The sequence below is a fragment of the Diceros bicornis genome, unplaced genomic scaffold, assembly GCF_020826845.1.
Source record: "Diceros bicornis minor isolate mBicDic1 unplaced genomic scaffold, mDicBic1.mat.cur scaffold_396_ctg1, whole genome shotgun sequence".
NCBI classification, from domain to species: Eukaryota; Metazoa; Chordata; class Mammalia; order Perissodactyla; family Rhinocerotidae; genus Diceros; species Diceros bicornis.
In genome coordinates, this window is record NW_026691266.1 from 7,246 (window position 1) to 34,840 (window position 27,595).

Here is a 27,595-nt window from a genome sequence, read left to right on the forward strand (position 1 = left end):
AGAGTAGCCTGCTAGAAAATTTCAAGTAAGGCCTATTAAACAAACCAAAATAAGTTGGGCTTAGGTCACTCAAGATGGACAAACCACTACTGGCCTTATGTTTTTGAGACCATTTAGTTTCTTTTAGAGCAGCAGGAGCCAGTCAGAAAGCTCCTTTTAAAGATGGATAAGGAATTTCTAATAGAAAAGTATAACTTATTCATAGCTTGATCATTTACTGTGTTTATTAGGTATAGAAATATGACCTATATATCATTTATTTTAGGTGAGAAAGCTTATGATCCTGAGCACTTCCACCATAGGGTCCATCGAGTCATGATTGACGACCACAATGTCCCCACTCTGAAGTAAGTTTTCTCCAAGTTGCCTGTCAGAAGAGGGCTAAATAAATTGAGCTTGATTTTTTTGAAGTATTTTAATTCAACTAAAAATCTTACATTTGAAATCAGTGAGATGCTGCAACTTGCGAAGGAAGTAGTTGAGTGGCTGGCTCAAGATACAGAGAACATTGTAGCGATTCATTGCAAAGGCGGCAAAGGTAAAAACATTTTTCTTTTCTCTTTTTCTTAAGAAATTTGAAACATATGTTAAAGTGCAAGACCGAGATACATACTGCTATTAATCAGTATTAATAGTTGTTAACATTTTTTATTATTAGCTTCAAGAATGAAGGAAGGGAAGGAAAGAGGGAGGAGAGGGGGAGGAAGGAAGGAAGAAAATAGGAATAAAAGAACTGAGCAATGTTGAGCGTATTTTCCCTTGTTTATTGACTATTTGGGTTTCTTCATTTTTGATTTGCTAAAATAATCTGTCGAAATACAAGCGGTGTTTACTGTCCGAGCCCTTTTACTCTATTTAAGATTATTCTTAAATTTTGCGAGAGCCTTTTAAGGTTAAGGGAGTCAATAGTGATGCTATTTCAAAAACCCAAAATTATGCTGGAATTCCTATAGTGTAATGATACAAAGAAGCTGACTTTGCGGCGGTAAAATGAAAAAAAAAAGCCGTTTCTAAATCCAGCCAATTTAAGTTGAGTTAGATTTTCTCTCATTCAGCTTCAAACTTTTAATAATCATCTAAGCATATCTCACAATTTTTGACAAACAAAGAATTATGTTTTTGGTGAGCTATAAAATGGCTTTTTATATTGAATTCCAGGAAAACACCACTCTTTAAAACTGGCTTATATAATTGAGTAGAATCAAGTTTTAGTGTTACTTGAAAATGAGTTTCAAGCCCATTCGTGAGTAGGCAAGTTCTGTCTTCAGCTCCACAGGTTGAAGTATTCTGTATATATTGGCAATTTACAATACCATGGATAAATGAAGAATACAGTGGTTGAACCACATGGAATTGCCAGTTTTTGACTATCTTTTACTTATAAAAATGGCCATTTCACATGGGTCAACCTAAAGTATTATAATTCAAGCAATTGGCTTCAGTTTTCTTTTCATTAAAGCTAATTCCCTGCTTGAAGCAAAACATTCATTTCAAATTTAATCTTTTTCTTTTTTCTGAGAGAGGTCTTAACATTATTCTATGTTCACGTCTTTCATTGATTTTCCTTTAAGACTCTTTGGAGGGCTGGTATTCAGCTGGTGTGCACCAGAGCAGCCTCTTTTTCCAAGTTTTCATTCGTATTGGTTTTCCTCTCTTCTTGTTGGTTAGTGCCTCCGTGTTACCAGTAGTATCATGATAGTCAAAATATTTATTGATTTATAGGACTTCTTTAAATAATCTGAATGCTCATTTTTTGTTAGTAGTTTATACTATAAATATCTCCTCCCACTGTGTTGTCTTTTAAATTTTATTATGATTTATTTTGTCACATAGAAGTTTGTAATTTTGAATGTAGTGAAATTTATCAGTCGAGTGTGTGTGTGTGTGTGTGTGTGTGGTTCATGCTTTTTTTGTCATGTTTAAGAAATCCAGAGCCAGCCCTGATGGCCTAGTGGTTCAAGTTCGGCGCTCACTGCTTCGGCAGCCCAGGTCCACTTCTGGTTCTCGGAACCACACCACCCCTCTGTCAGTTGCCATGCTTTGGTGGTGGCTCACATATAAGACCTAGAATGACTTAACAACTAGGATATATAACTATGTACTGGGGCTTTGGGGAGAAAAAAAAAAAAAGGAAGATTGGCAACAGATGTTAACTCAGGGTGAATCTTTCCCTGCAGGAAAAAAAAAAAAAAAAAACCCACCCATACTCTGAGATAGTGAAGATATTCTAATATAAAATATTAAAGTTTCATTTTTTACATTTAGGTCTTTAATTAGAATTTGGAGAGGGAGGTGTTTTTTTCATATGGTTGGAAGTTGTCCTAACACCATCTATTGCATGCTCATTTATTCCCCATTGATTTGTAATCCCTTCTCAGTCACTTATCAAGTTTCCATAAATGTTTGGGACTGTTTCTGAGTTCTCTATATCATGCTATTGTAATTTTTATGGCTTTATATGTCTTGATAAAGACAGAATTGTCTTGGCTTTTCTTACACTTAATTTTAGAATCATTTTATTAAGTTCTACAATAATATACATTTAGGATTTTTATTGGAACTGATTGAATTTATAGATTAATTTGATAAAGAACTGACAACTTTGCAATATTGAGTTGTACATGGGTTTTTTTTCTGTTTATTTGAACCATCTTGTCTGTCTTTCAATAATATTTTATACTTTTCTTCATGATGGTCTTGCATATCTTTTGTTAAATACTGCAAATGGAAGGGTTTTTTTCCTATTACATTTGGATTGTTTCCAGTTTTTACTATTATAAATAATGCTGCTATGAAATACTCGCTTCTTGTTGCACATGTGCCCACATTTCTGTTGAGTATATGAACTAAAATTGTTGTGTCTTAGGATAATGAATCTTGAACTTTGATAGATGATATCATTTGTTTTCCAAAACAGTTGTACCGATTTACACTCAACTGACATTTGTAAAAGTTCCAAGTGCTCCACGCTTCACCAATACTTTGGAGTTCTCAGTCGTTTTTATTTTTAGCCATTGGGTGGATGTGTAGTTGTGTCTCATTATGGCTTTCATTTGCATTTCTATGATTATTACAGAATAATAATGAAACTGAGACAGCTTTTTCATAGGTTTATTAGCCACTTGGATATCCTTTTTTGTGAAGTATCTGTTTAATTTCCTTGTCCATTTTTTCTCCTGGATTGTTTGATTTTTTCCAGTTGACTTGTAGGAGTTCTTTATTCTCGATTTCAACTCTGTTGTTTGTTATACGTATTGCAAGAAAGGTTTTCTGTTCTGTAACTTACCTTTTCTCTCTCTCACGAGTATTTTTTGGTTAACAGAAGTTCTTCATTCTAACATAGTCAATGTATATTATTCTTTCTTTTTATAAAGATAGTGTTTTTGTGTCCGAATTAAGAAATCTTTCCCTGAGTTTAAAAAGACATTCTCTTATATTATCTTACAGAAGGTTTGTTCCATTTGGAGTTGATTTTTGTGTGTGGTGTTAGGAAGAGGTCAAGTTTCGTGTTTTTCCATATGGCTCTCTGATTGTTTCAGCACACTAATTGGAAAGACTTTCATTTCTTTACTGCTCTGCGGGACATGGATCTGTTTCTGAACTTTCTATTCTGTTCATTGCTCTTTCATCTACCTGTGTGCCAGTAACACAAATTGCTTTCTAATAAGTCTTGATTTACAGTCAAGGAAATCCATCCATCTTGTTGTTCTTCACAATTGTTTGGGTTTTTTAGGCCATCTACATTTCCACATAAATAGAGAATCACCTTGTCAAGTTACACACACACACACACACACACACACACACACGCACACACACGCCTGATGGAATTTTGTTTGGAATTATATTGAATCTGTAGATTGAGGAGAATCGAAATCTTTACAATACTGTCTCTTCCAATCCATAAATGGAGATATCCCCTCATTTGGTTAGGTCTTCTTTAATCTCTCTTTACAATGTTTTTTCATTTTCTGTGTATGTTTCTCATTAGATTTATTCCTGGGTATTTGTTATTTTTGATACTATTATGAATGATAGCCCTTTAAAATTTTTATTTTCTAAATGTTTTTTATTGTTGCTTTAAATGCAGTTGATTTTATTCATTTTGCAATCAGCAGCTTCATTAAACTCTCTTATTAATTCTACTAATTTATCTGTAAATTCTTTGGGATTTACGGCACAGGATTACATCATGTGAAAATAACGAACTGTATTTTTTTTTCCTTTCAATTCTTTTTTTCCCCCAGCCCTGGCTAGAACCTTTGGTACAGTGTTGAATTAGAAGTGGTGATAGTAGCCATCCTTGTTCTGTTCCTGCTGTCAAAGGAAAGGCTTTCAACAACGTCTCGTCAATTACTTTAGGGTTTTGTGTGTGCCTGCGTGTGAATGTGTTTGCTTTTTAGATACTCTTTATCAGATTAAGAAATTCCTTTAATTTGCTAAGAGTTTTTAACATGAGTGGATGTTGAATTTTATTGGAAGCTTTTTCTGAGTCTTTAAGATGATAATATGCTTTTTCACCTTTATTCTATTAAGCTGGTTGATTATGTTGACTGATTATCAAATGGTAAACCAACCTTGTATTCCTGGAATAAACACAATTTTGTTGTGCTGTATTCTTTTTTAATAAATTGCTAGATTCAATTTTGTTCTGCTTGTTTTGAGTATACTTATTTTCTTTTACTACTTTCTTGAATTGAAAATTTAACTAATTAAATTTTAATTTCTTAGCTTTGTGATCTATGTATTTAAAGTCTATGTATTTTCCTGTTAATACTGCTTTAGCTAACTTCCAGTTGTCTTATAGGTACTGCTTTTGTTGTCATTTAGTTTTGAATAATTTATGATTATTCTACTAATTCTCATAAAAATAATTCTCCTAAAAATTACCTGATTTTTTTTAACACAGAGATTATGTAGAAGTGATTTTTAAACATCTGGATTATTTAGAAATTATTTATTTTAAATTCCCTAGTGCTTAGGAGTTTTAGCCCTAGTTTTCTTATTGATTTTTCATTGTATTTGTTCAGAGATAGTGATCTAGAATCAAAGTGAGGTCCGTGGACTAGCGGCATTAGCATCAACTAGGAGCCATTTAGAAAAGGAGAATCTCATAACCGCCACAGACCTACTGAATGAGAATCTGCATTTTAATACAATCCTCAGATGACTCATACACCTTGAAATTTGAGAAGCACCAATCTATATGATTGCTCAGTAATGACTGTAGAGTTTTTGCCTTTTATTCTTTTCCCTCTGGTTTATCTAAAGCTTTGGTTCACGCTGGGAACTGATCTAACCATTTTTCCTTCAACTTGGAGAAAAGAGCAGTGCAAACTTTTAACATTTTTGGCCCACTCAAAGCTCACTTTTAGGAATGTTTGGCCCTTTCTCCTTCCACTTGGAGGAGGGAATAAAAACCAAGGGCATCACCTGGGTTGCATGTTTTCCTCACTTTAGCCAGCACAGCCAAAATCTGCTAGGGGAGCCAGCAAGCCAACTCTCATATGGTTGGATCCATCATTTTTACTTCCATAGGCAACTTCTCCGTCTCACAACAGCACCTGAGCTGCTGTATCACACCACTGGTAACTCCACAACCACTCAGGCACCACAGATTTGTCGTACCATCCCTTCATCCTTCCTTTTCCCAAACAATGCTTTTGCCATATTGCAGCGAGTCAGGGTCATTTTAGTGAATCCCACTTCTACCACCAGCTGTGTCAGAGGCCCCCAAGACCCACCCCCAGACTCAGTGATTCTCCAGAGGACTCACGGGACTCAGCACATAGTCATATTCATGGCTATGATTGATTACAGTGAAAGGATACAAAGCAAAATGAGCAAAGATAAAAGGCGCTTGGGGCAAAGTCCAGAAGAAACCAGGCACAGACTTCCAGGGGTCTTCATCAGTGGAGTCACACAGGATGTGATTAATGCCTTCAGCACTGAGTTGTGACAACACACGTGAGATCAGGAAAGCTCATTAGAGACCTAGTGCCCAAGGTTTTCATTGGGGGCTGGTCACACAGACACCTTCTCCCTGGCATGCGCTGAAATTCCAGACTCTCAGAAGAAAAGCAGGTGTTCAGCATAAACCATATTGTTTCATAAACGGTTTAGGCACAGTGAGCCAGTCTTATCTGGGAATGGTGGGAATCCTCCCAAATTCCAATTTCCCAGATGCCAGCCAAGGCAAAACTTGCAAGCAAGCCTATGGATAGCAGTCTCAGGCCTGCTGTGTTAACTCTTTTCTGCACGATGATATTGGGTCTTTGGAATTTGTTGACACTTTCTTTGTGGTGTAATGTAGGATCCATTTAAAACTATAACTAGAAATCTCATACCTAGAAAATAATGTATATTCTCTAATTTTCTTGAGCAGGGGCCTCTATCTATCCATTAAATCAATCTTATTAATTATATTACTCAAATCTTTATATTTACTATTTCTTATCTTTTTTACTATTTCTTTCTTTATATCAACTATTTCATGTGTTGGTTTCTTCTTTTTATTCTGTCAACTCTTGCTCTCTATATTTCACAGTGTGTTGTGAGGTGCATGCAAATACATGATTATTATATCTTCTGAATGGATTCTTTCTGCTATAAATTTGTCATGATTTTATGTTCAACCTTTCTGTGTCATTTTGGTTTAGGTCTGTCTCTTGAAACAGCATATACCTGCATCATTAAAAATGCAGCCTTAGTAGCTCCATTTTCAATGTATTTATTGTGATTGCTGACATATTTGGACTTATCTGTGGCATTCAATTACGTGTTTTATATTTACCACAATTTTTCTGTGCTTCTTTTTATCTCTTTTCCTGCATTCTGTGGATCCTCTCACCCTTTTCTTTTTCCTCTAATAGTTTATTTTGAGGTTTCTTGGCTTCACCTCCTACCTACCAGTTTGATTCCTCTCTCCATTTCTGATCCTCTGTGTTTTCCTTGCCTTTTCATTATTGAGTTCAGCCATGTTTTTTCTCTATCATTTCCACATGTTTGCTATAGAGGTGGAAGTTTTTCAGTCTACCGTTGGTGCTCAAATCATCATCTTGATTTAGAAACAGAACTTTCAATCATCTTTGTTAGATTTATTGAACTCTAATGCAAATAATACTCAGATTTAATATTCTCAGTATGCTTGTAAAGAAAACTCTTTAGAATTTCTTAGAATATTTTTGTGTCCTTTATGGGAAAATGGTAGAACAGAAACCTCCTTGCCAGATTTGCCAGATAAATAACAAAATACCTGAAATGAAGCAAAAAGAAAAAAAAAGGTCCAGCAAAGGAAACTCCAAAAACAGTGATCCAGGGTACAGTGAAAAAATATTGAAAAATCCAGAGGAGTCAAGCAAGCCTGCAGGTGACTGGAAAAGGCAGTCATATTAGCGGGACATAAAGAAGTTCAAGACTAAGCTAGATAAATGGATTGATTTCGTAAACTTGTACATATCTACTGTGATATTACTGTAAAAGGATAAAAAGAAAAAAATGGTTATGTAAGAAAGCATTTGGAAATAAAATCGGAAAGCCATAATAAACTTGTAAATGCTACAGAATGGTGTTCCTCAAAGTGTGCATATCATTATGCAGTTGGTAATAGTGGGATAGTTAGCATTAAACTGTCTGAATTTAAATCCTAGGACCGTTGCTAACCACTTGGGTGAGTTAGATAACCATTCAAGACCTCAGTTTTCAGGCCGGCCCCGTGGCTTAGCGGTTAAGTGCGCACGCTCCGCTACTGGCAGCCCGGGTTCGGATCCCGGGCACGCACCAACGCGCTGCTTGTCCGGCCACGCTGAGGCCACGTCCCACATACAGCAACTAGAAGGATGTGCAACTATGACATACAACTATCTACTGGGGCTTTAGGGAAAAAAAGGAGGAGGATTGGCAATAGATGTTAGCTCGGAGCCGGTCTACCTCAGCAAAAAGAGGAGGATTAGCATGGATGTTAGCTTAGGGCTGATCTTCCTCACACAAAAAAATAAATAAATAAACTTAAAAAAACAAAACAAAACCTCAGTTTTCCCATCTGTAAACTGGGAATTGTAATACCTACCTGAGACGATTGTTAAGAAACTAAAATGAGGTAATGCATATTAAACTGTGTAGTAGACCACCTGGTAAATAGTAAACAGTGAATAAATGGTAGCTCTTATAATTATTAAAATGGGGTCTAAAGATAGCCAGCACCAGAATCATTAATGAGGAGGAAGTGGCGATAGCAAGTGTAGACTAGGGACTCAAGCAGCTTGGCTGCAAAAGGACAGAGAGAAGTTAGGTGTTTGGGCATTTGGGGCTGATAGAGAGTGTTGTTTATAAGACACGGCGGGGGGGACCTGAATGTGTTTATTTGCCAAGGGAAAGGGTCAGAGAGAGGGAGAGGTTGAAGATACAGAAGAATGGGGACTAATAAAGTCAAAACCCTGAGTTGAGAGAAGAGGATGGGGTCCAGAGCCCAAGTGGAGGATTTGGCTAAATGAAGAGGAGAAACTCCTCACCAATGAGATTCAAGGGAAGAGGTGTAGTCACAGGAATAGACATAGTCACAGGAAGATTGTAGGGGGCACTGGGAGGCAACAAGTTATGGGAGGTCTCGCCTCTGTGAAGAAAGAAATGAAGACACAAACTCAGAGTCAGTGGGAAGGTACACCATTAATTGATATTATTACCAATATGAAAAGTTGTGTGATTTTTCTCCAGCAGTTCTCTGCATCTCTGGTGTCTCTGCATCTCTGGTGTCTCTGCATCTCTGGTCTAGGAATGCAGGAAGTGGGTGCCCAAATTGACCCAGTATTAGGTTTGTACAGAATGGGTACAGCAAAAGGACCCAGAAGCGAGAGTGGCAATGTTATTGGCAATGTTATGCAGTATTGGTAAAACCAACAGTGAAATTGTCCATCATGCTTCTAGGGGGTTGAGGAAGTGAAAACAAAATGAGAAAAATGAGTGGTCATGGGACCGGATGACATGATAAATTGAAAGGGCAGATATATTCGTTCATTCATGCATTGAACACCAGATGCTGTCTAGATGCATTTATGTGACAGTGTACAAAGCAGACACGTGCACTTCTCCCATGGAGACCACAGTCTATTGTTTACAGAGAAAAAATATATGTATTAGATGGTGATACGTGCAATTGAAAAAATAAAAATAAGGAGAATATGAAGTGGGAGAGAGGTTGCTAATTGATATGTAGATGGCCAAGGAAGGTCTTACCCATACAAAGACATTTGAGCAGAGATGTCACACGAGGAGTACCCTGAGAGTACAGGTGTGCAGGGAAGGTAGGGTATAAAGAGTACCAAGAGAGTATCAAAGAAGTAAATGAAATAAATCCACCAGAGCCTAGAAAATTCACATTGAGCTTGAGTGATCATGGCTTTCCTTGATCTATGTGTATGCAACCAATCCTTTCAAGTATATTTGTGTTAAAATTTCTCCCTCAACTGATACCAAGGTTACTGGCTTACAATCTGGGAAATGCACCACCTCCTGGTTTTCAAAGCAGGAAATGAAATCAGCTCTAGGCTACCCACACCTCTCCTGTTCTCCACCATGGGGAATAACTAGTGATGCTGGGGAATCTCTTTTGCAAGTTTATCCAGTCAGGAATTCTAAGTTTTCTGGAATAGAATTCCACTGGGCCCAAGGACTAGAATGAACTGAGAACTCTCTCTCAGATTCTTCAGCTGTCTTTTATAGATGTCTTTTACTAATGTTTAGTCTATCCTTTTCAATTGGAATTTTTTTCCTATTTGAAAGACTGACAAGTAAAAAAGAAAATTGAAATGTTGCAGTTATCAGAACATAATGATTAAAAGCACAGGCTTTGAAATAAAATATCTGGGTTTAAATCCCAACTATGCCATTAAATAATTGTGTGGCAGAGTGAATTACTTAAACTCTCAATGCTTTAGTTTTCTAATATGTATAATGTGGATGATGACAGTTCCAACCTCAGAGTCCTATTGTAGAGATTAAATGAAATATGAAAATTATCCATCTGGCAAGAAGTGTCGATGGCTCAATAATACTGGCCATTATTGTTATCCTTCAACTGTATGCTATCAGTTTTTAGCAGCAGACTTATCTTTCCTGAGTCTTTTTCTAGTAGATATGCAATGAGCATATTTTTATTTAAATAATAGGAGTGAATATTTAAGCGTCTCTAGCTCTTTCAAAGTCTTTTAAAGGATGCTACAAAGTTCATCTTCATTTGAGACATTCATTGTATCAAATAAGGCAGTCAAACTGACAAAAGCCTATTTTGGTCTGAATATCTTGAAGAAGAAATTGTTTCAGTTACATTTTTAAGTGCTTTAAACAACTCTAAGGGACACACACACACACAGCTACCACTCTTGGTGTCTGGAAAATTACCTCAGTGCTCTGCTTGTAGATTCAAGAATTTGAAGTATAAGATCTGTATTGTGAGGAAGGGTGATGGACACAACTTGAGAAAGAATACAGTTTAAGGATTGTTGTAAAAGGTCATATAAGCTGGCGTTAAGATATCTTGCTATTTGACTATGTGAAAGTTTCTTAAACTTACAGAACCTCAGTTTCTCAGTTTCTTTATGCTGGGTTATTTACCTCACAGAGTTGTTGTAAAGATTATACGAGATCTGTAAAGCATGACCCAAACGTTAGTTATTAGCATTATGAAAGCCAAGAATTGTGCTATATTTAGAGGTGCAAGATGCTTCTGCTGACTTCAGGATAACAAAAGCTCTCTTATGACTTCCATCTGACTAACTTGGTAGATTATCTGATGTTCTCCATTCCCACCATGAACACACCTATTGGTGTCCATTGGCCTGTTGAAAACTTGTAGCTAGTGAGCTTCTTTTTAGTATGGCTATGTGTTTCTGCTTCCACCAGTATCTGCCAGTTCTACTTGTTATTATGCTTACGTCAAGTAATCAAATATTATGTAGATCTGTAAAATGTCGGAGTGAACAGAAAGAGTTACAATTTTATGAAACCTAAGTTGAATGTTTCAAGAAGATTCAATGAAGTTGAGTGCCTACAACCAAAATTGCAGCTGAATTAAATGCAAGTAAGACTAATGTAAAACATTGGGAGAAAAATTCCAGTAGTAAAATCTAGAAGGATTCTGGACCTAGGTTGCTCTAAAGAATCTGAAACTAGAAATATAGATGAGGCAATGGTTTATACCATGAGCCTGGCCTTTCCAAGAAAGAACGCCAACTGGGGGGACTCATACTTAAAAAGTTAAAACCTTTGTCTAATATCAGAAGTGTAGTGAATGAATGTACATTTATGTTTTAAGTGAAAATACAATATTGAAGCCAAGTATGTATCATTTTTATGATTCCCTGCTGTACATGACTTGACTGGATGAGAGAGCATCTACTATGGCTGTGGTTGTACTTATCCATAGCCACAAGGACGTGAAGCTGAAAAAGTTTTTTTCAAATGGGAAAATATCAGACTTATAGAGACCAGAGATGTCCTCCAAAATTGAAATATTAACAGTCTATACAACTGACAGCCAGGTCATTAACGGTCAGTAGCTCCGTTTAGCAAGAGGCTTTTATTTGTAATAGCACAGGGTAGTACAAAGTCCTGTTTGGAAGTACTTGGCTTAAAATAGTGTTTTTCAACCTATGGGCTGCAAAATAACTTTAGTGGTCCAATAAAAAAAAAGATGGACTAGAAAATAGAGTGCATCTCAAGGTAGAAGGCTAAGTTTGGAATTACATAAAATAAGTTCAGCATATACTGGCTAAGACAAAAGCTACAGATCATTGTCTAAATAAAAGAAGCAACATAATTTTTTAGCTCGAATTTTGTATAGTAGGACAAAAATATATATTGGAATAAAACATAAGAAACTGAGGATGAAAGGACATGAAATCAAGGGTTTGCTTTACAATGCTACGGAGGAAAGAGAAAGGAGGAGAGAGAGAGAGAAGCAAGAAGGAAGGGAAGAGGAAATAGAAATTAAACAAGTACAGCAATATGATATGATAATTATAGAATCTGGGGAACAGGTACACGGGGGTTCATTATACTGTCCTTTTTACTTTCATATATGTTTTGTAACACACTTAAAAACTCTAACTAAAATGTAAGGAATAATGGGTATTCAAATACAAGATGGTGTTTTGGGTTCTGACCATGTTTTGCCTTTTACAGGTACTTTTATTGATGTTAGATAAACAGGGTGTGTGATTAGCTCTTAACTGGTAGGTAACTCTTTAGCTTCAGAGCCCTAGAGCAGAACTGATTGCCTCTGCCAATTACTGCAGGCCCCAGCAGTGGTGACTCAAGAACAGGATACGCACACACACGTGCGTTCATGCACACAGTTAGGGCAGAATTCCAGGTAGAACCTCTGAGCGGTGAAACAGCTTTGGCTATTTCTGAATTGAAATATTTTGAACAAGCACTTGCAGAATGAAAGAAAATCAGTCCAAGATGAACTGTGAATATTTCTGAGAGTATTTTTATACCAAGTACTACCATGAACAATGGTTCATGAACTAACTACTTTTCTTTTCTAGGACGCACAGGAACTATGGTTTGTGCCTGCCTTATTGCCAGTGAAGTGTTTGTAACTGCAGAGGTATGAAAGATGTTACTACAAACTCTGTCTTATGCTGATTGAATTTGCTAGTTCTGAAGCCTCACTGGTAGGATGTTAAGATGATCCTTTGAGCCATGGTACTTAATGAAATTGTAATGGGAGAGGTAGTTATTAGGAAGCTTGGTTTTAATACATCCTTGCTTAACTTAGACTGGTCAGTAGCTGACCTAGGTACCTCTTACTCTGAGCCAAGACTAGGGTGATGTCAGTGAGACACTCCCCTCGGGCACAAAATGTAAGGCAATGCCAAAAATCTTAGAAATTAAGATAAATAATATTCTAGTGCGATATTTTTAAAAATCAAAGTTAGTGCAAGAAATCCATGATGTATACAATATCAACATTTTAAATAAAAACAGAACTCAATAGGGACAGGATTAATGTGAGATGAGAAAGGTCAAGTTATGCAATTGCAAAAGTACTCAGCAACCTAGATGCTTTACTCGCCTCACCTAGTCCCAGCCCTGCTCCTGCTCCCAACAATTACGGGAATTCCTCCTTCCTCACAAGAATAATATCAAGATGGTTAAGGTAAGTTCTCCAGAGGACCTTAGACATCCTCAGAAGTGCTAGGTAGATAAAAGGTATCATTTTTCAACTTAGAACAAAGTCTCTCCTGAATGTTATTATCTTTGCATAGTCAATATAGCTGGGGTCTGTGCCCTCTGGAAATTTCTGAGAAGACAGGGTGGGCTGTTTCTACTTCTTTAAGTAGGGTTGTCAGTCTTTTTTCTGCCGTGATCTTGCTGAGAAGGTACCACTAGAGGACCCGCTCCCGGCAGCTCTGCTCCTCGCTTGGCCTGCAGTGCAGGAAGAGGAGCTGGAGGCTGTGCACAGTGCCGGCACTCTGACTCCACCGTCTCCTGTTCCTGATTCAGACACGCAGGTTATGACACGGCTGTTCTAGGACAATGTTTTCCAACTATGGATCACGGTGTATCAGTGAGCTGTAAATCAACTTGTTGGGTTGTGACTTGCATGTTTTTTAGTAAAACAAAATAGATTAGAATAGAAAATACCAAATGGTATTATTTTGTGAAGCTTTTGTTTCAGGTGTGTGTGTGTGTGTGTGTGTGTGTGTGTGTGTGTTTATTAATGTGGACTCCTAGGTTTATTAATGTGGACTGCAGCTTTAAAAATAAAAAGTTTGAAAGCCATTGATCCAGAGCCCTTGACTGAGAGCCAGAGCCCTGTGCCCCAGGCCTGTGCTCCCTCTAACTGGCGGCACACGTCTCCATGACAGGTCACTTGCTTTTCTTTTGGTCTCAATCTTCTCCATTTGTAAAATGGAAAGGTAGGAAGAAGGACCAGATGATCTCTAAGGTCTTTCCAGCTCTAAAATTCCATGTCTTTGTGAAGCTTTGAATGAGAGCAGGCCTTGATGTGGCTTTGTTCATTTTGTTATATTGGGTAGCCTCTGCCCAAAGACCGCCGACTTAAGGAAATAATGTGCCTCGGAAACCTTAAGAATGCCTTATATAGGAAAGGAAAGTACAAATGAACCGTGATTGTATTCTCCCCTTTTCTGTAGGACAGCCTTTATTATTTTGGAGAACGACGAACAGATAAAACCACCAGCTCTAAATTTCAAGGGATAGAGACCCCTTCCCAGGTAAGTGTCTTTTAAAGAAAGGGGTTCTTGGAGGAATCGGGTTAGATGGGCGCCGATTACCTGGTTTCATTTAGACTCTCCTCCTTTGGTGATCAGGTGGCAGCACTCGGGTGCCCTGTGACAGGCCCGGATCCCGCCCAGGGGCCGAGAGACATGAGTGTGGCGCACCTGTACTTTGGAAGCACTGAGTTCTCCCCAGAGCATCCTGCTTTCCACTTTATATTGGTTATTGTTTGCAGAGTTCAGGAGTCGATTCCCTTCCCAAACTAGGAAGGTCCAGTTCCTAAGGTTCCAGACCCCTGAAGATAACTAAAGTCATCAGCCTATTATTCCCTGCAAAGAGCAACTGAGTCTTTCACAAACCCCTACTAGGGCAGTTCAGCCCATGCAGAACATCGCAAGTGCACGTGTGTGTGTGTGTGTGTGTGTGTGTGTGTGTGTGTGTGTGTGTGTATGTGAGAGAGAGAGCGAGAGAGCGCGAGAGAGCGAGCGAGACACGGGGAGGCTGTATTTTGAAAGAGAAAGAAAAGGGGGAATTAACATTTTTCAAAAACCTATTTTATGCCAGACACTATTGTACTTTCACATATATTAGCTCATTTAATACTCAGACAACCCATGTGAAATCTATGCTATTACCCTATTTTTTCCTTTCAAAAACATTTTATTATGGACGTTTTCAAACATAAAAAGTCAAAACAGTCATACAGTAAATCTCCTTACAGTCACGTCACTGCTTCAACAATCATTTCATCACGTAGCCAACCATGCTTCGTCCATTCCCTCCCCATTCTCCTCACACACACACCCACTCTCCACTCTTTCTCTACACCCGGATTATTTTGAAGGAAATCCCAGATATTAGATCATTTTACCCCACAAATATTTTAGTGTGACATCTAACAAAGACTTGGGTTGTTGAAAAAAACCCTTAAAACCATTTATCATATTTAAAAATATTATACCTTAATAATACCAAATATCAAATGTCTAGTCCATGTTTAAATTTCCATAATTATCTTAAAAATATTTTTTTTTAATTTAGTTTATTTCAATCAGGGTCCAAAGAAGGACTACACATTTCATTGGGTTGCTTTGTCTCTTAAGTGTCTTTTAGTTTATAGGTTTCCCACCTCTCTTTTTTATTCCTTGAAATTTGTTTATTGCAGAAACCAGGACATTTATCCTATAGAGTTTAAATATACTAGACTTTGTGGAACCATGCTAAGGGCTTTACATTCATTATCTCATTTAACACTCTCAATAACTCCATGAGTGGGCACCATCATGATTCCCATTTTACAGATTGGGACATTGAAGTTCAGGGAAATAAATTTTTTGAACCAAGAACTCAAATCCAGATCTGTCAGACTCTGAAGCCCATTATTTCCCATCCTGTGCACAGCATCTCATCTATTTTGCCTTTTCTATATTGCCCCTCCAACCAAAGTGAGAGTTGGTTGGGAATTCTTAAGTAGATGTGGATGTGGCTGCAGATGAAAGTTTTCTTTGAATGAAGTGATGGAAGCTCAATAGGTAACCTTGGCCTTAGTCTGTAACTGCTGGCTCTAGACCTTGAGTTTGGGGCAAAAGAACTCAGCCTTATCCACTGATCCTTTTCTGCCACACCCAAGCAAAAAAAAGAAGAAAAAAAAGCTAGTAATAAGCCGTTGGCTAAAAGTAATACATGAACCTACTGAAGCCCAGCTCTGACCATGCCATTTCCATGTTCGAAATCCGTAATGGCTCCCCACTGCCAATGGGAACAAATATAAAATTTTTTCTTTTTTTAAACTTCCTGAAGCTTACACTGCCCTTACATCTTTTGACAGTTGATTGATTGCCTGTCTTTCAGCCTTCTTAACACAGAGTTCTTTTTTTCTCTCCCAAAGCCCCAGTGCATAGTTGTGTATCCCAGTTGTACACAAGTATAAATGTTTTAATCAGACCCTCGAGGTCTTCTGGTATTTGATTTTTCCAAACGCTTCTTCCACAGTGTGCATTCACATGTCCACGCTTTAACACACTTGGACCGTTTCCTGTTTCTCAGCCTGTCACCACTTTGTACCCACATGCTATTGCTCCTGTGGGCCCCTTTCTCTGGGGTCCTTTTCTCTTCCTAGCCTGAAGTAGTCGCTTTCTTTTTCAGTTCTTGTAGCCCTTTGTGTTTCTTTTAGGGACTAAGTGACTTTACATTATTCTCTAGCCATGTGAAGCAGTGACTTCTCTACCCCTTTTGCAGACAAGGCCCATGTCTTACCCACCTTTCCACCCTTGGCATCCCAAAGCGCCTCTCATAGTATCTGCTTTGTTTGTAGTGAGTGCTTACTAAGTGGATGCTGGCTTTATTAACTTGTGTTACAAGCCCCTGTTGTTTTAGGCTGAAGGAGAAGGAAGAGTGGGAGTAAGAGCAGCTTGAGGGCCGTGGTGGGTGACAACCTCTAGCGGGAAGTCGAGAATCTAGTGGCAGAAGCCAAGGGGACGTTAGATGTAACTTCTTCAGGGCCTCCCCTGTACAGCTTCCCTTCCCCATTTCTTCTGTAGTCATGCACAGTTTCTCTAACTTTGGTCCAGAACCAGCACTCCCTAGGCTACAACTGAATCTTTTCTGATTCACTGGGAGACCAATACAAGGACTCGGCCTCAGGTTTGCCAGCTGTGTTGGCAAGGCCCCGGGACAGAGTTCCCTCCATGTGGGGAGGTAATTCTCAGATACCATCACATTCTGACGCTGCATTGTGGGCCATTCTACAGACTACATTTCCTCCACCCTTGAGTTAAGAAATTGCAGGAGCCTTTCCCTTGACTGGCCCTTTCCAATGGAAAGTATGGCAGTTAATTGGATTAACAATTCCCCTTGGCTGCAGAAGAGTCTGTGCACTTTTAAGTCCTGTTGATTCGGTACCAGAACTCTTCAACTTCTTAAAGCAAGATTCAAGGAGAGCCCTTCTGAGCCGCTTGCCATAGGAGAAGAGCTAGACTGAAAGGACAGGGCTTCCTTGCAAAAATAGAATTGGGGAAATGGAAGATGAAGGAACTCAGCTGGCAGGGACGAGAGAAGAATATGTATCGACTACTGTCCTGGAGAGATCTTCCTCTCGAGTGTTCAGGTCTGCAGTTCGCTCATGCTTACGAGGCTGCTCTCCAGCAAACCACAAACCTTCCTTTAACTCAGTCACAGCTAAGCTTCTACCCTCGGATCGACCTTTTGCACAGCTGCAGTTAGCTGCATCTCGTGGTGATGTTGTTGCAGCTGGTTTGTTGGTTCTGGTTAGTTGACCTCTCAGTCACAGCAGCCTGTAAGCAACACCTGGCTCCTCTCTTGTTACTTCCCCACAGCACTTCATTCTTCATTCAGTATCTTTTTCTAAGGTTGATATTCAGTCGTGAGGCAACAGATATAAAAATGCCTAGTCATATAATGGCATCCAATAAATGTTTCCTTCATTAATTACTCTCCTTAACAAGTTCTATATAAAAAATAAATCAGGAATGCTGACTTTAGGCTTTTCATCTCCACTTAAACTGAGGCTTCTGTTGTTTTGCAGAGTAGATATGTTGGATATTTTGCAGATGTGAAAAATATCTACAATTTGAATCTTCCTCCAAGGAAAATCGTCAAGATAAAAAAAATTGTTATTTATTCAATTCGTGGTAAGTGCTTTACGTATAATTTGAGAATTGGGCAGGAGGGCCGGTGTTCTTACTATTCAGGAGGGCTTTCCTCATAGTTATATACAGGCAGTCCCAACTCACCGCTGTCTTTTTATGTATCCTCACACATGAACCCCTCCCTCTGGAATTTCCCATTGGCCCAGCAGTGCTGTGGCCATATTACCAACCCTTAGATGTCCTCTCCTTTCCTCTCCCGTCACCAGTTTGAGGGGTCCATCCATTTCCTTTTTCTCCTGTTCCCATTGCTCCTCTGGCCTCAGCCCAGGTGGACTTTTCAGAGTGGAACCTCTGATGCAGAAGAGGAAGGGCCCGTGAGCCCTGGAGACCACTTCTCTCTCACCCACCTCTAGTTTGGGGATCGTCTTGGCAGGGGCATCCCTACCATCTTCTCACCTACTCCTTTCAGAGACTCTTTTTTTCTCATCACCCTGGTCTCTCCCTTTCCCCTCCGTCCTCCACCTGTAGCTCCCTCACCCCTAGCAACTCCATCAGGATGTCTTAAATACCCAAACAGCAAATGAATTTTGTTGCCACATATCCCTTTTACAAATAACTACCGAATATCTGCTTTGGGCCAGCCCCATGCTAGTGTTTCTCTGCCCTGAAGGAGTCCCTGGGTGGTAAGCAGAGGAGGGGAGTGAGTACATAGACAAAGAGCTGACCACAGTGTTGGGAGCACACAGAGGCTGGGCCCTGCCCGTCCTGGGGGTCAAGGAATGCTTCTTGCGGGCACAGCGCTTAGGTCTTCCCTACCTGAATCTACGTGAACATGGAAAGGGTTGAGAGAAACCTGAGCTCTGTGGGGTGCCTTTCAGCCCCCTGTTAGCAGTTATTACCAGGAGTAAAAATCTTTATAAACTTCAAAAGAGCTGATGTTTGCCTGCTTCTGGAATGATGGAGAGAGACTGGGATCTACCACCGCCCAGGGAGGCAGGAAAGTTGGTCAGATCGTCCATCTCTGGGACCTGAGAAAGAAAAGAAAGGAGGGAGGGGAGAGGAACTGGCCTCAAGTCCCGTGTCTCTATTTCTCTCTCACTCACCTCTCTTGCCTGCACAGCTCACCCTCGGGGAGGTGGGAAAGAAGGGATGTCTCTGCAGGGAGGGGATGGGGCCTCACTCTCACTGCCAGAGGTGCAGCAGGGGCGATGCTTCTGATCCCTAAAGCACCAGCCAGATTGTGGACCATGAGGATGTGCTGAGTGCGGGACCTCTCCTGGGTGGAATGGTGCCAGAGCATTGGTATCTGCCCAGACAGCACAGTGTTTATAGCCTTCTGAGGAGTCACCCAAAATAAGATCTAGATGTATACTTTTGAAACATTTCGTCCAATTATTCAGAAATGAAAGAATCTTTTAATATAAACTGCATAGTCAAAAAAATAAATTATGATTGTTAGTTAAAATATAAAATGCTTTTTTCAAACTACTTACATGCCCCCTCCACACACACACACACACACACACACACACACCCATATCACCACCACCTCTTGTTGATGGTGAGGAATTTTAGTGGATTACCACAAACAGATTACATAGGTTTCTGGCTTCTGAAAACAAACTTCAACCCAGTAGCATTGTTTCTGCGGGAAATCTGGGTCTAAATTTTCAAGCAAGCATTGTGCAGGCAGAGCCTAGAAGCACAGCCTGTCCCAGCAGGGGGCTGCCTGGTAGAAGTTAGGGGTCAGCGTCACCTTGCTCCCCCTCCTCTCCACCCTTAGTGGCCCCCACAGCCTGCTGGACTGCCTCACTCTACAGTGTGAGAGGCAGCACAGTGGGCTGTTGGAGCAGTTTCTTCCTCTAAGGAATTTAAAGCCAACTATAAACCATCTGGATGGCGTGAGAGCCTGGATTGTACCTGAGTGTACACTCTGCCCCAGTCTCTTCTTTGTTAACATTGGGGATAACAGTATCTGTACAAACCTCTGTGAGTAGTAAACTATTCCATACAGGCAGACAGGCATTTAGTCTAATGGAGTTTTTTTTTTTTTTTTTGAGGAAGATCAGCCCTGAGCTAACATCCATGCTAATCCTCCTCTTTTTGCTGAGGAAGACCGGCTCTGAGCTAACATCTATTGCCAATCCTCCTCCTTTTTTGTTTCCCCAAAGCCCCAGTAGATAGTTGTATGTCATAGCTGCACATCCTTCTTGTTGCTGTCTGTGGGACGTGGCCTCAGCATGGCCGGAGAAGCGGTGCGTCGGTGCGCGCCCAGGATCCGAACCCGGGCCTCCAGTAGCGGAGCGCGGGCACTTAACCGCTAAGCCACGGGGCCGGCCCTAATTCTGTGCATAGTTAAATGAAATATGCATGGTTGAAAGGAAAGCAATAAAAATTAATTGGAGCTTTGAGAATCCAGCCCTTTGACGAAATGCTAAAGGAAGCGGGTCATTGGAATTGCAAAAGGGGCAAGAAACCATTTGTCTGTAAATATACACTGACCACAGCAGGAATGTTTGGATACAGCTATCCTATATTTTCATAGAGGCTGTGCTAGGAACTGGACTTAAACTAGGGCAAGAGGAACTTACACTCTTGTTAAGAAACATCATGATTAGAAGTCTGAAGCAAGCAACATGTTAACAAGGAAGGTTGCAAAGTCACCTTTCCTATTTTTTTTCCTAGAAAGATGAAACGATGAGATTCTAAGTCTTAGAAGCTGAACTATATGTCTCTTTTTTTCTCCAGCCTTCTAAATTCTGCTTTAGGAGACAGAATTGGGCTTGAAGTCTTGTCTTTCAAAGACAAAATCGATGCAGTCCCAAATGTTTCAGTATGGACATGCTGTTAGCTGGGATAATCTTTTGTCTTTTTGATCCATAATGTTAATTGGTGAGACATTTTGGTCTTTGCTCTAACCAGCCTAACTTTTTCATTTCATTCAGGTGTTGGAAATGGCAATGGAAATGATCTAAAAGTACAAATAACAATGGAGCGAAGGATTGTCTTTGTCTCTGCTGCTCACATAAACTGCAGGGTAAGAGAAAGCACATGAACTGAAAATTCTGGTGTTTGTCTCAGTCTCAATGTCAAATCAGCATGTTGACCTTCCCAAACCGTTGCTCACCACAAAGACAGGCCAGGTTGCTTTCTTTTTTTCCTTTCTTTCTTTTTTTTGTGAGGAAGATCAGCCCTGAGTTAACATCCACGCTATTCCTCCTCTTTTTGCTAAGACTGGCTCTGAGCTAACATCTATTGCCAATCCTCCTCCATTTTTTTTTCCCCAAAGCCCCAGTAGGTAGTTGTATGTCATAGCTGCACATCCTTCTAGTTGCTGTATGTGGGACGCGGCCTCAGCATGGCCGGAGAAGCGGTGCGTTGGTGCGCGCCCGGGATCCGAACCCAGGCCGCCAGCAGCGGAGTGCGCGCACCTAACCGCTAAGCCACGGGGCCGGCCCCAGGTTGCTTTCTGATTACCATCCAACTGGGTGTCCCTAGTCAGAGGTAAATTAAACTCATTGTTCAAAACAGTTTTTTCAGGGCATTTTCCAGAACATATTTTCAGTTCAGAGTGTTGCATTGCCTTTCACTTTTCCCTAAATGCCAAGCATGCTCCCAGGAATCTATCAGAGTTTTAAATTCACGTATCTGGTCATTTTTAGCCATATACTCTTCTTCTTCGTCATTTTATTGTATGGCGCTGATTCTGAAATTGTAGTGTGCGAGAAAATCACCTAAGAGCTTGTAAGATGCAGATTCCTAGGTTGTACCCCAAAAGTATGATTCAGGAAATCTGGAATGGGGCCCAGGAATCTCTAGACTTAGCAATGTCCCAAGTGATTCTAACCCAGATGTCCCATGGGACTGCACTGTGAGAAACAATGCACGAGTGTCTGGATTGCGGAGGAATCTCTACCCAAAGCAATAGGACCTGATACTCAATGTTTTGTTACATGTAAAGCAATGCCTAAGACTCCAGACCTTCTCGGAAGCAATAAGAAAGCTTCCTTCGTGGGTCTAAGAAAAATTAACTTTTAAAATTCTCTCTCAGGCTTTTGTCTCTAGTTCTACTACTACCTCTCCAACACCATTCCTTTCCCTTCTTTTTGGCCCCCTACATGAGGGCACTCACCCAGGCCTGACCCTTGGCTTGCTGTTCCCATCTCTGTGCATATTCTGTTACTGGTTCTGCTCATCCATCCCCCTGCTTTAAACTCTACTTTTTTCTTTCATTCACTCAACACATATTTAGAGCACCCACTGTGTGATAGACACCGGAGCTACAACAGGGACAGTCTCTGCCCCAACAATTCAGACACACTTGTCAATCCATATTTATCAAATGAGCTTTTCCTCTGCTTCTGCAAACGGCACCAGCATTCTCTCACTCAGGCCTTCACATTTGGTATTATCTTGGATTCTCTCTTTGCCTTGGCCCTCTATATTCGGTTGGTCACCAATTCCTGCTGATTATACCTTTGAAATCTCTCTTCACTCACTCCCTTCTTTTCTGTTCCCATTGCCACTACCTAGTCCAGGACCTCATTTGCTCATGCCTAGATTTCTACAACCATCTCCTTACCTTTTCCTTCTCCTTATACAATGCAGTATAAGGAGTCCTGCAACGTGCATCCTGAAATACTGCTCTCCTGGTGAAAAGCTATAGGTAGAGGAGACGACACACTGTGTGCCCGTGGTCAAAGCCAGTTAGTATCTTTGTGGCTCAGTATTCTTATCTATAAAATCAAGATTACATCTCAAGTGTGGCAAGGATTAAATCACATAATATATGTGACGTTGCTCTGTGAGCTATTAATCACTAAATAAATGTTACATGTGATAATTATCAGGCCACTTTGTCATAGAGGAAATGCCCCACCATATTCTTCAACAACTTTGTTCTTATTTCCCCACCTCTTGAACTCTCGAGATCCAGCCCGATCAGACATGAGCTTATTCCATCAGTAACCTGGCCTGTAGGCTCCATTCCAGGTAGACTGCGTCCCCTCTGGCCTTTGGAACACAACACTAATTTCTGATTCCTGTTTTTGCTGGTCTTTCCTCCCCCTTCCCCTTTGTGCCCCCTCCCCCCCCCAACTGCCCCCTGCCTGAACTGGATTGTCTTTTCAATGCTCTTCTTCATTTATACACGTCCTTCCATGCCCAACTCAATTTCTGCCTCCTTAGTGAGGCTTTCTCATTCTATACCTCCAGCTAACCTCCCGCAAAGCACACAACGGCACACTCAGACTTCATCATACAGCTTGACACGTAATTATATGCCATTCTACTTTGTTCCTTATGTGTGTAGCTCCCTGAAGCATCAACTGAGTCTGCACCTTTGTATTTTCACAGGGTCTAGCATAGACCTTTCTCACTGTGGATGCCACTATTATACATGGGTGAACCAGTAACAGAAATATTCAGTATAGCTTCAAAGTCGCTCATGCCAGAAACATGGCATGTCTTTGGTCAGTCCAGTCAGTAGTCTGCTCTGGACGAGGCCTATGATCCCATCAGCAATCACATTTTTGATAAAACGTGAGCAATTATGCATTGCTTTTTGAATGTGAATGTCGGCTTTAAAATTGAGCTTCTTAGGGTATTCCTAATATATGAAAATCGGGTGACACACATTCAACAGTCAAGTTTACTTAGTTAAACTCTAATAGAAAATTGAATACTTGCTTTTCAATAGTGCCCTACGATAACCCTCAAACAAGTGGGGCTTTTTAAAATGTAAACAACAGTATTGCAACTTTATAGAAATAATGATTAACATTTATTTATACATATAGTGATTGGGCCATGAGACCAAGAGTACTTGATAAATACAGGAAGCCTCAATAAGTGAACATGAACTTCACTGTTACACTTATTATCTCCTTATTAGCTAGGTGTATAGTTCTGAATTCCATGTATTCATTCACAGGTGGATCATGAAGTCGGAGAAAACAAAGTAATAATTAGTCTGTTTGACTGTCCACCTCTCTATGAGGATGTCAAAGTGAAATTTTTCTCGCCAGTGAGTAATCAAGAAACAGCCTATGCCTTTATTCTTGTCTGGTCTTCTAAATGATGCTGGTTTGGGATTTCCTTTGCTACAATTCCCAACAGGGAGAGGATAGGAGATGTCAACCCCTAGCCAGGGAGGGGAGAAAAGAAAAGCAACAAGTCACATCTGTAAAGTTGTTTTAAAAGAAGAGCATATGTAATTTAAAAATTCTTTTGCTCATTTATTTTTTCTAAATTCTATACAACTTGCATGGATTAACTTTCAAATAAGAAAAAATACAGAAACCAAGATGTTAAAACAACAAAGGTATGTTTTACTGTATAGCAGTGATCATGTTTCTGTTTTGTGTTATGAAAACACATTGCTCCCCATAATTTACAAAATACTTTACCAGGAGGGAGATTTTACTTTCCTCTGAATTAATTTATAATACATTATAAATAGTATTTTTAATCCAATATTTACTGAAAAACTGAATATCTGCCACTGTCATTACTCTGAATGAGTATAATTTATATTGACGAGTCATAAAATGTATAAGCATTATTCTGTACATAAATTTCTAAGCCTCAATAGTTTCAATTCATATTCCTATTAAATCACCAAACAGAAATGCCAACAAGTAAATACGCTGATCAATTTAAAACTTGTTTTTTCTGTGCCTTCCTTCATCTGCTGCTGGGGGAGAATCTGTTAAGTAATGAAGTGGTAAATGTGTTGAAGCAACTGACCTGGATAGTTCCCACATTGGAATGGTTACCCCTTGAATAACGGAACAGTCTGTATTCTCCGTCAGTGGTCTCTAAGCAGACACACTGGTGTAAGGGCACTGGCCCAGGTGACATTGGTAATACCTGGCCTTTGTGATTTTTAAGGGCCATGAGATGAGCGCACTTTCAGAAAATTTAGGTATTTCTATCATCAAGAATGACGGTTAATTATCCAATGCAGCAGCTCCTTGTAGAAATGGGTATATTTGGGCATAAATAAGCATAGATCCTTAGTAGATTCTGTTTAGCACTATCTAAACCAGATTAAAAGACCAGTGTCTCAATTTATAAATATCATAGAAAAAATAGATTTCCTTGAAAATTTTGGTAGAAACAGCAAGAGAAAGGAACAGCAGTCTCTTAAAGCCTTCTTTGTGTCTTGAGTATAACGTTATAGACTGTAAGTGCTGCATATTTAATGGCTACAATTCTTTGGTAAATATATAAATGAATAAAGGAATTTTAATCCCTTTGGAATGATTAGTTCTTGGTATCAATTTTAGTATGAAAAATAACCTTTTTTTTAACCATGTCTTTTCAGCATATTCCTAACTACTACGATAAGTGTCCCTTTTTCCTGTGGTTTCATACATCTTTTATAAAAAATAACAGGTATGGCTATGATATAACCCAGTAGAAACAGTTTAATGTTCAATGTCTGTGTAAGGTGTAATGGCAAGTCTTTTGCTGATTGCCATAAGCTCAATTTATAGAAACCAAAAAATCCTCGCGTCACCACTCTTCACTGCCTTACTCATCTTAATCTGGTTATTTAAAAAATATGGCTCTTCTTGAGACCCACTGTTGCATTATCCTCAAGGTCTATACCACAGGACTGCGTTATACGTTAAAACGTATTATAATCAGATCTCGAGTGTGGTAATAAATCCCTCCCATGGAAGTTTAATAGGAGTCTGCTCAGTACCTTGACTATGGCAGGTCCTCAGTATGTGTTGATTTACTGATGAGTGTTGATTTACTGTGATGGCCACCACCACATTCTATCCCAAAGTAAGGCGTCATCTAGGGAGGCTTCAGCTAGTTTAAAAGCTGACTGACACATTTATATCAGTGGCAGAAATTATAAGACACAATAAGTATCAATGAAGACAGGTAAAAGAAGTCTCCCATTTAAAAATGATTTTCTAATAACTAAATTGGGAAACCTTTTTTTAAAAGTAATTATTAATTTATTTGAAGATTATTCCAAAGCACATTCTACCATATCCAAAAACTCATTCCTGAGTCTATAAGTTCTCCACTTTAAGGAGTATTTGTTCTGTGGTGCTAAAAATTTGAGATTATTGGTATCGCCATGCCATCCAATACAAAAGGAAAAATACTATTCAAAAGATTGTGCAGGTGAGTTTTGAAGAAATGGTTGTGATCGTATGTGGCATGAATTGATAGTTCTACACTACATACAAGCCTAGCCTTTTCTTCACATCTGACCTGCATTTAATCACACCTCAAGCCCAGTAAGGCAACAGTCAATTGAACATCTGGCCTACACACTTATAACACACACACATTGAATGGATTTTGATAGAGTGAACTTTGGATTTGATGGAAAATTGTTACGAATTTTAACCCTAGATGGCTGCAAACAATAAACTTGGACTCTTAACACCAGCAAAGTCCCTCAAATGGACATCTGGGTAGAACTTCACTTGATGCTCCTCCTCAAGAGTGGTTCTTGCTAGGAACACGCTTTTCTCCTTTAAAACACCACATTCATACTGGAGAGGCAACAAACTAGATGATTTTTCTCACTTTTATGTTTCTAAAGATTTAACATTTAAATTTCCATACTACTTGGGAAAGCTGCTTTTATTAGTTACAAGATTCTTAATTGGCTGAAAATGCCAACTTTATCATTTAAAAGACACTCAGTATTTTACTACTGGGTTTTAATACACATCTAGTCTCTCTGGCTGATTTCTGTCACATAGAAATTTATTTTATTAAACCCAGATGTCATCAACTCCATTAAAGCCAATGTTACAAGAATCAGTGACATGTTGTTACTGAGGATGAAGATATTCTGCGTCTCACTAGAGAAAGTGGGAGAGTTGGCTCTGAGAAATGTAAGATACAGAAAAGGGCCGAGACTAGTCATGGCAAGTCTGTCTTAAAGCTCAAACGAGGGTGCCCTGCTGCACGGCTTTTCTCTCAGCCCTAAAATAAAATGTAATGATTTTTTTTCTATTCTAGGCTTTATCTATCAAGAAGCGAACTAGACAATCCCCACAACAAAAAAACATGGAAAATTTACCGTGCAGATTTTGCAGTTGAGTTCTGTTTTGATGAAGTCATAGCTGATGAAGTCATAACTGACGTCTAGACACAGTAGCCCTTCCAGAACAGATCAATTCTTCCCAAACCCTGCTACATGTTTACAGAGCTGATAAACCTATATCCTTCTCGATATACATTTAAATATATGTAAACATGGTCTTAAGAAATCTATTAAATATATAAAAGATAAAATGTCAGTGGCAATTTTTTCTTCTTCTTCGGAGCATGCCTCACACACAGTTCTCATCCGTGTTGAGACAAACCTGGAACACGGTGCAGAGGAACGTTAGCCAGCCCTGGTGGTCTCGTGGTTAAGATTCGGTGTGCTCACCACTGCGGCCTGGGTTCGTTTCCCGGTCAGGGAACCACACCATCCGTCTGTGTCGGTTGTCATACTGTGGCGGCTGCGTGTTGCTGTGATGCTGCAAGTTGTGCCACCGGTATCTCAAATACCAGCAGGGTCACCCATGGTGGACAGGTTTCAGCAGAGCTTCCAGAGTAAGACAGACTACGAGGAAGGACCTGGCCACCCACTTCCAAAAAAAATTGGCCATGAAAACCCCGTGAATAGCAGCGGAGCACTGTCTGATAAGCCCAGGAAGGTGAGAGGACCACGCAAAAAGACCCAGCAGGGTTCTGCTTTGCTGTACACCGGGTCG

The 27,595-nt window shown here is 39.6% G+C and overlaps 1 protein-coding gene and 1 pseudogene across 1 annotated transcript; one reads left to right on the plus strand and one right to left on the minus strand.

Annotated features, from left to right (window-relative positions):
- Positions 1-27,595, minus strand: part of LOC131402958 (serine/threonine-protein phosphatase 4 regulatory subunit 2-like) — a 51,255-nt pseudogene that overhangs the window by 7,032 nt on the left and 16,628 nt on the right.
- Positions 221-27,148, plus strand: LOC131402960 (phosphatidylinositol 3,4,5-trisphosphate 3-phosphatase TPTE2-like). Its single transcript, XM_058537409.1, has 9 exons — positions 221-347; positions 450-538; positions 12,546-12,607; positions 14,160-14,240; positions 17,789-17,894; positions 20,798-20,889; positions 23,785-23,877; positions 25,180-25,250; positions 26,853-27,148. Exons 1-9 carry the CDS (start codon positions 241-243, stop codon positions 26,980-26,982), a joined length of 831 nt encoding a protein of 276 aa, XP_058393392.1. The 5' UTR covers positions 221-240; the 3' UTR covers positions 26,983-27,148.

Coding starts and splice junctions, on each gene's coding strand:
- LOC131402960 (XM_058537409.1), top strand. CDS start 241: ATGACCTATATATCATTTATTTTAGGTGAGAAAGCTTATGATCCTGAG. Junction 539..12,545: donor TCATTGCAAAGGCGGCAAAG/GTAAAAACATTT, acceptor TTTCTTTTCTAG/GACGCACAGGAACTATGGTT. Junction 14,241..17,788: donor GGATAGAGACCCCTTCCCAG/GTAAGTGTCTTT, acceptor GTTGTTTTGCAG/AGTAGATATGTTGGATATTT.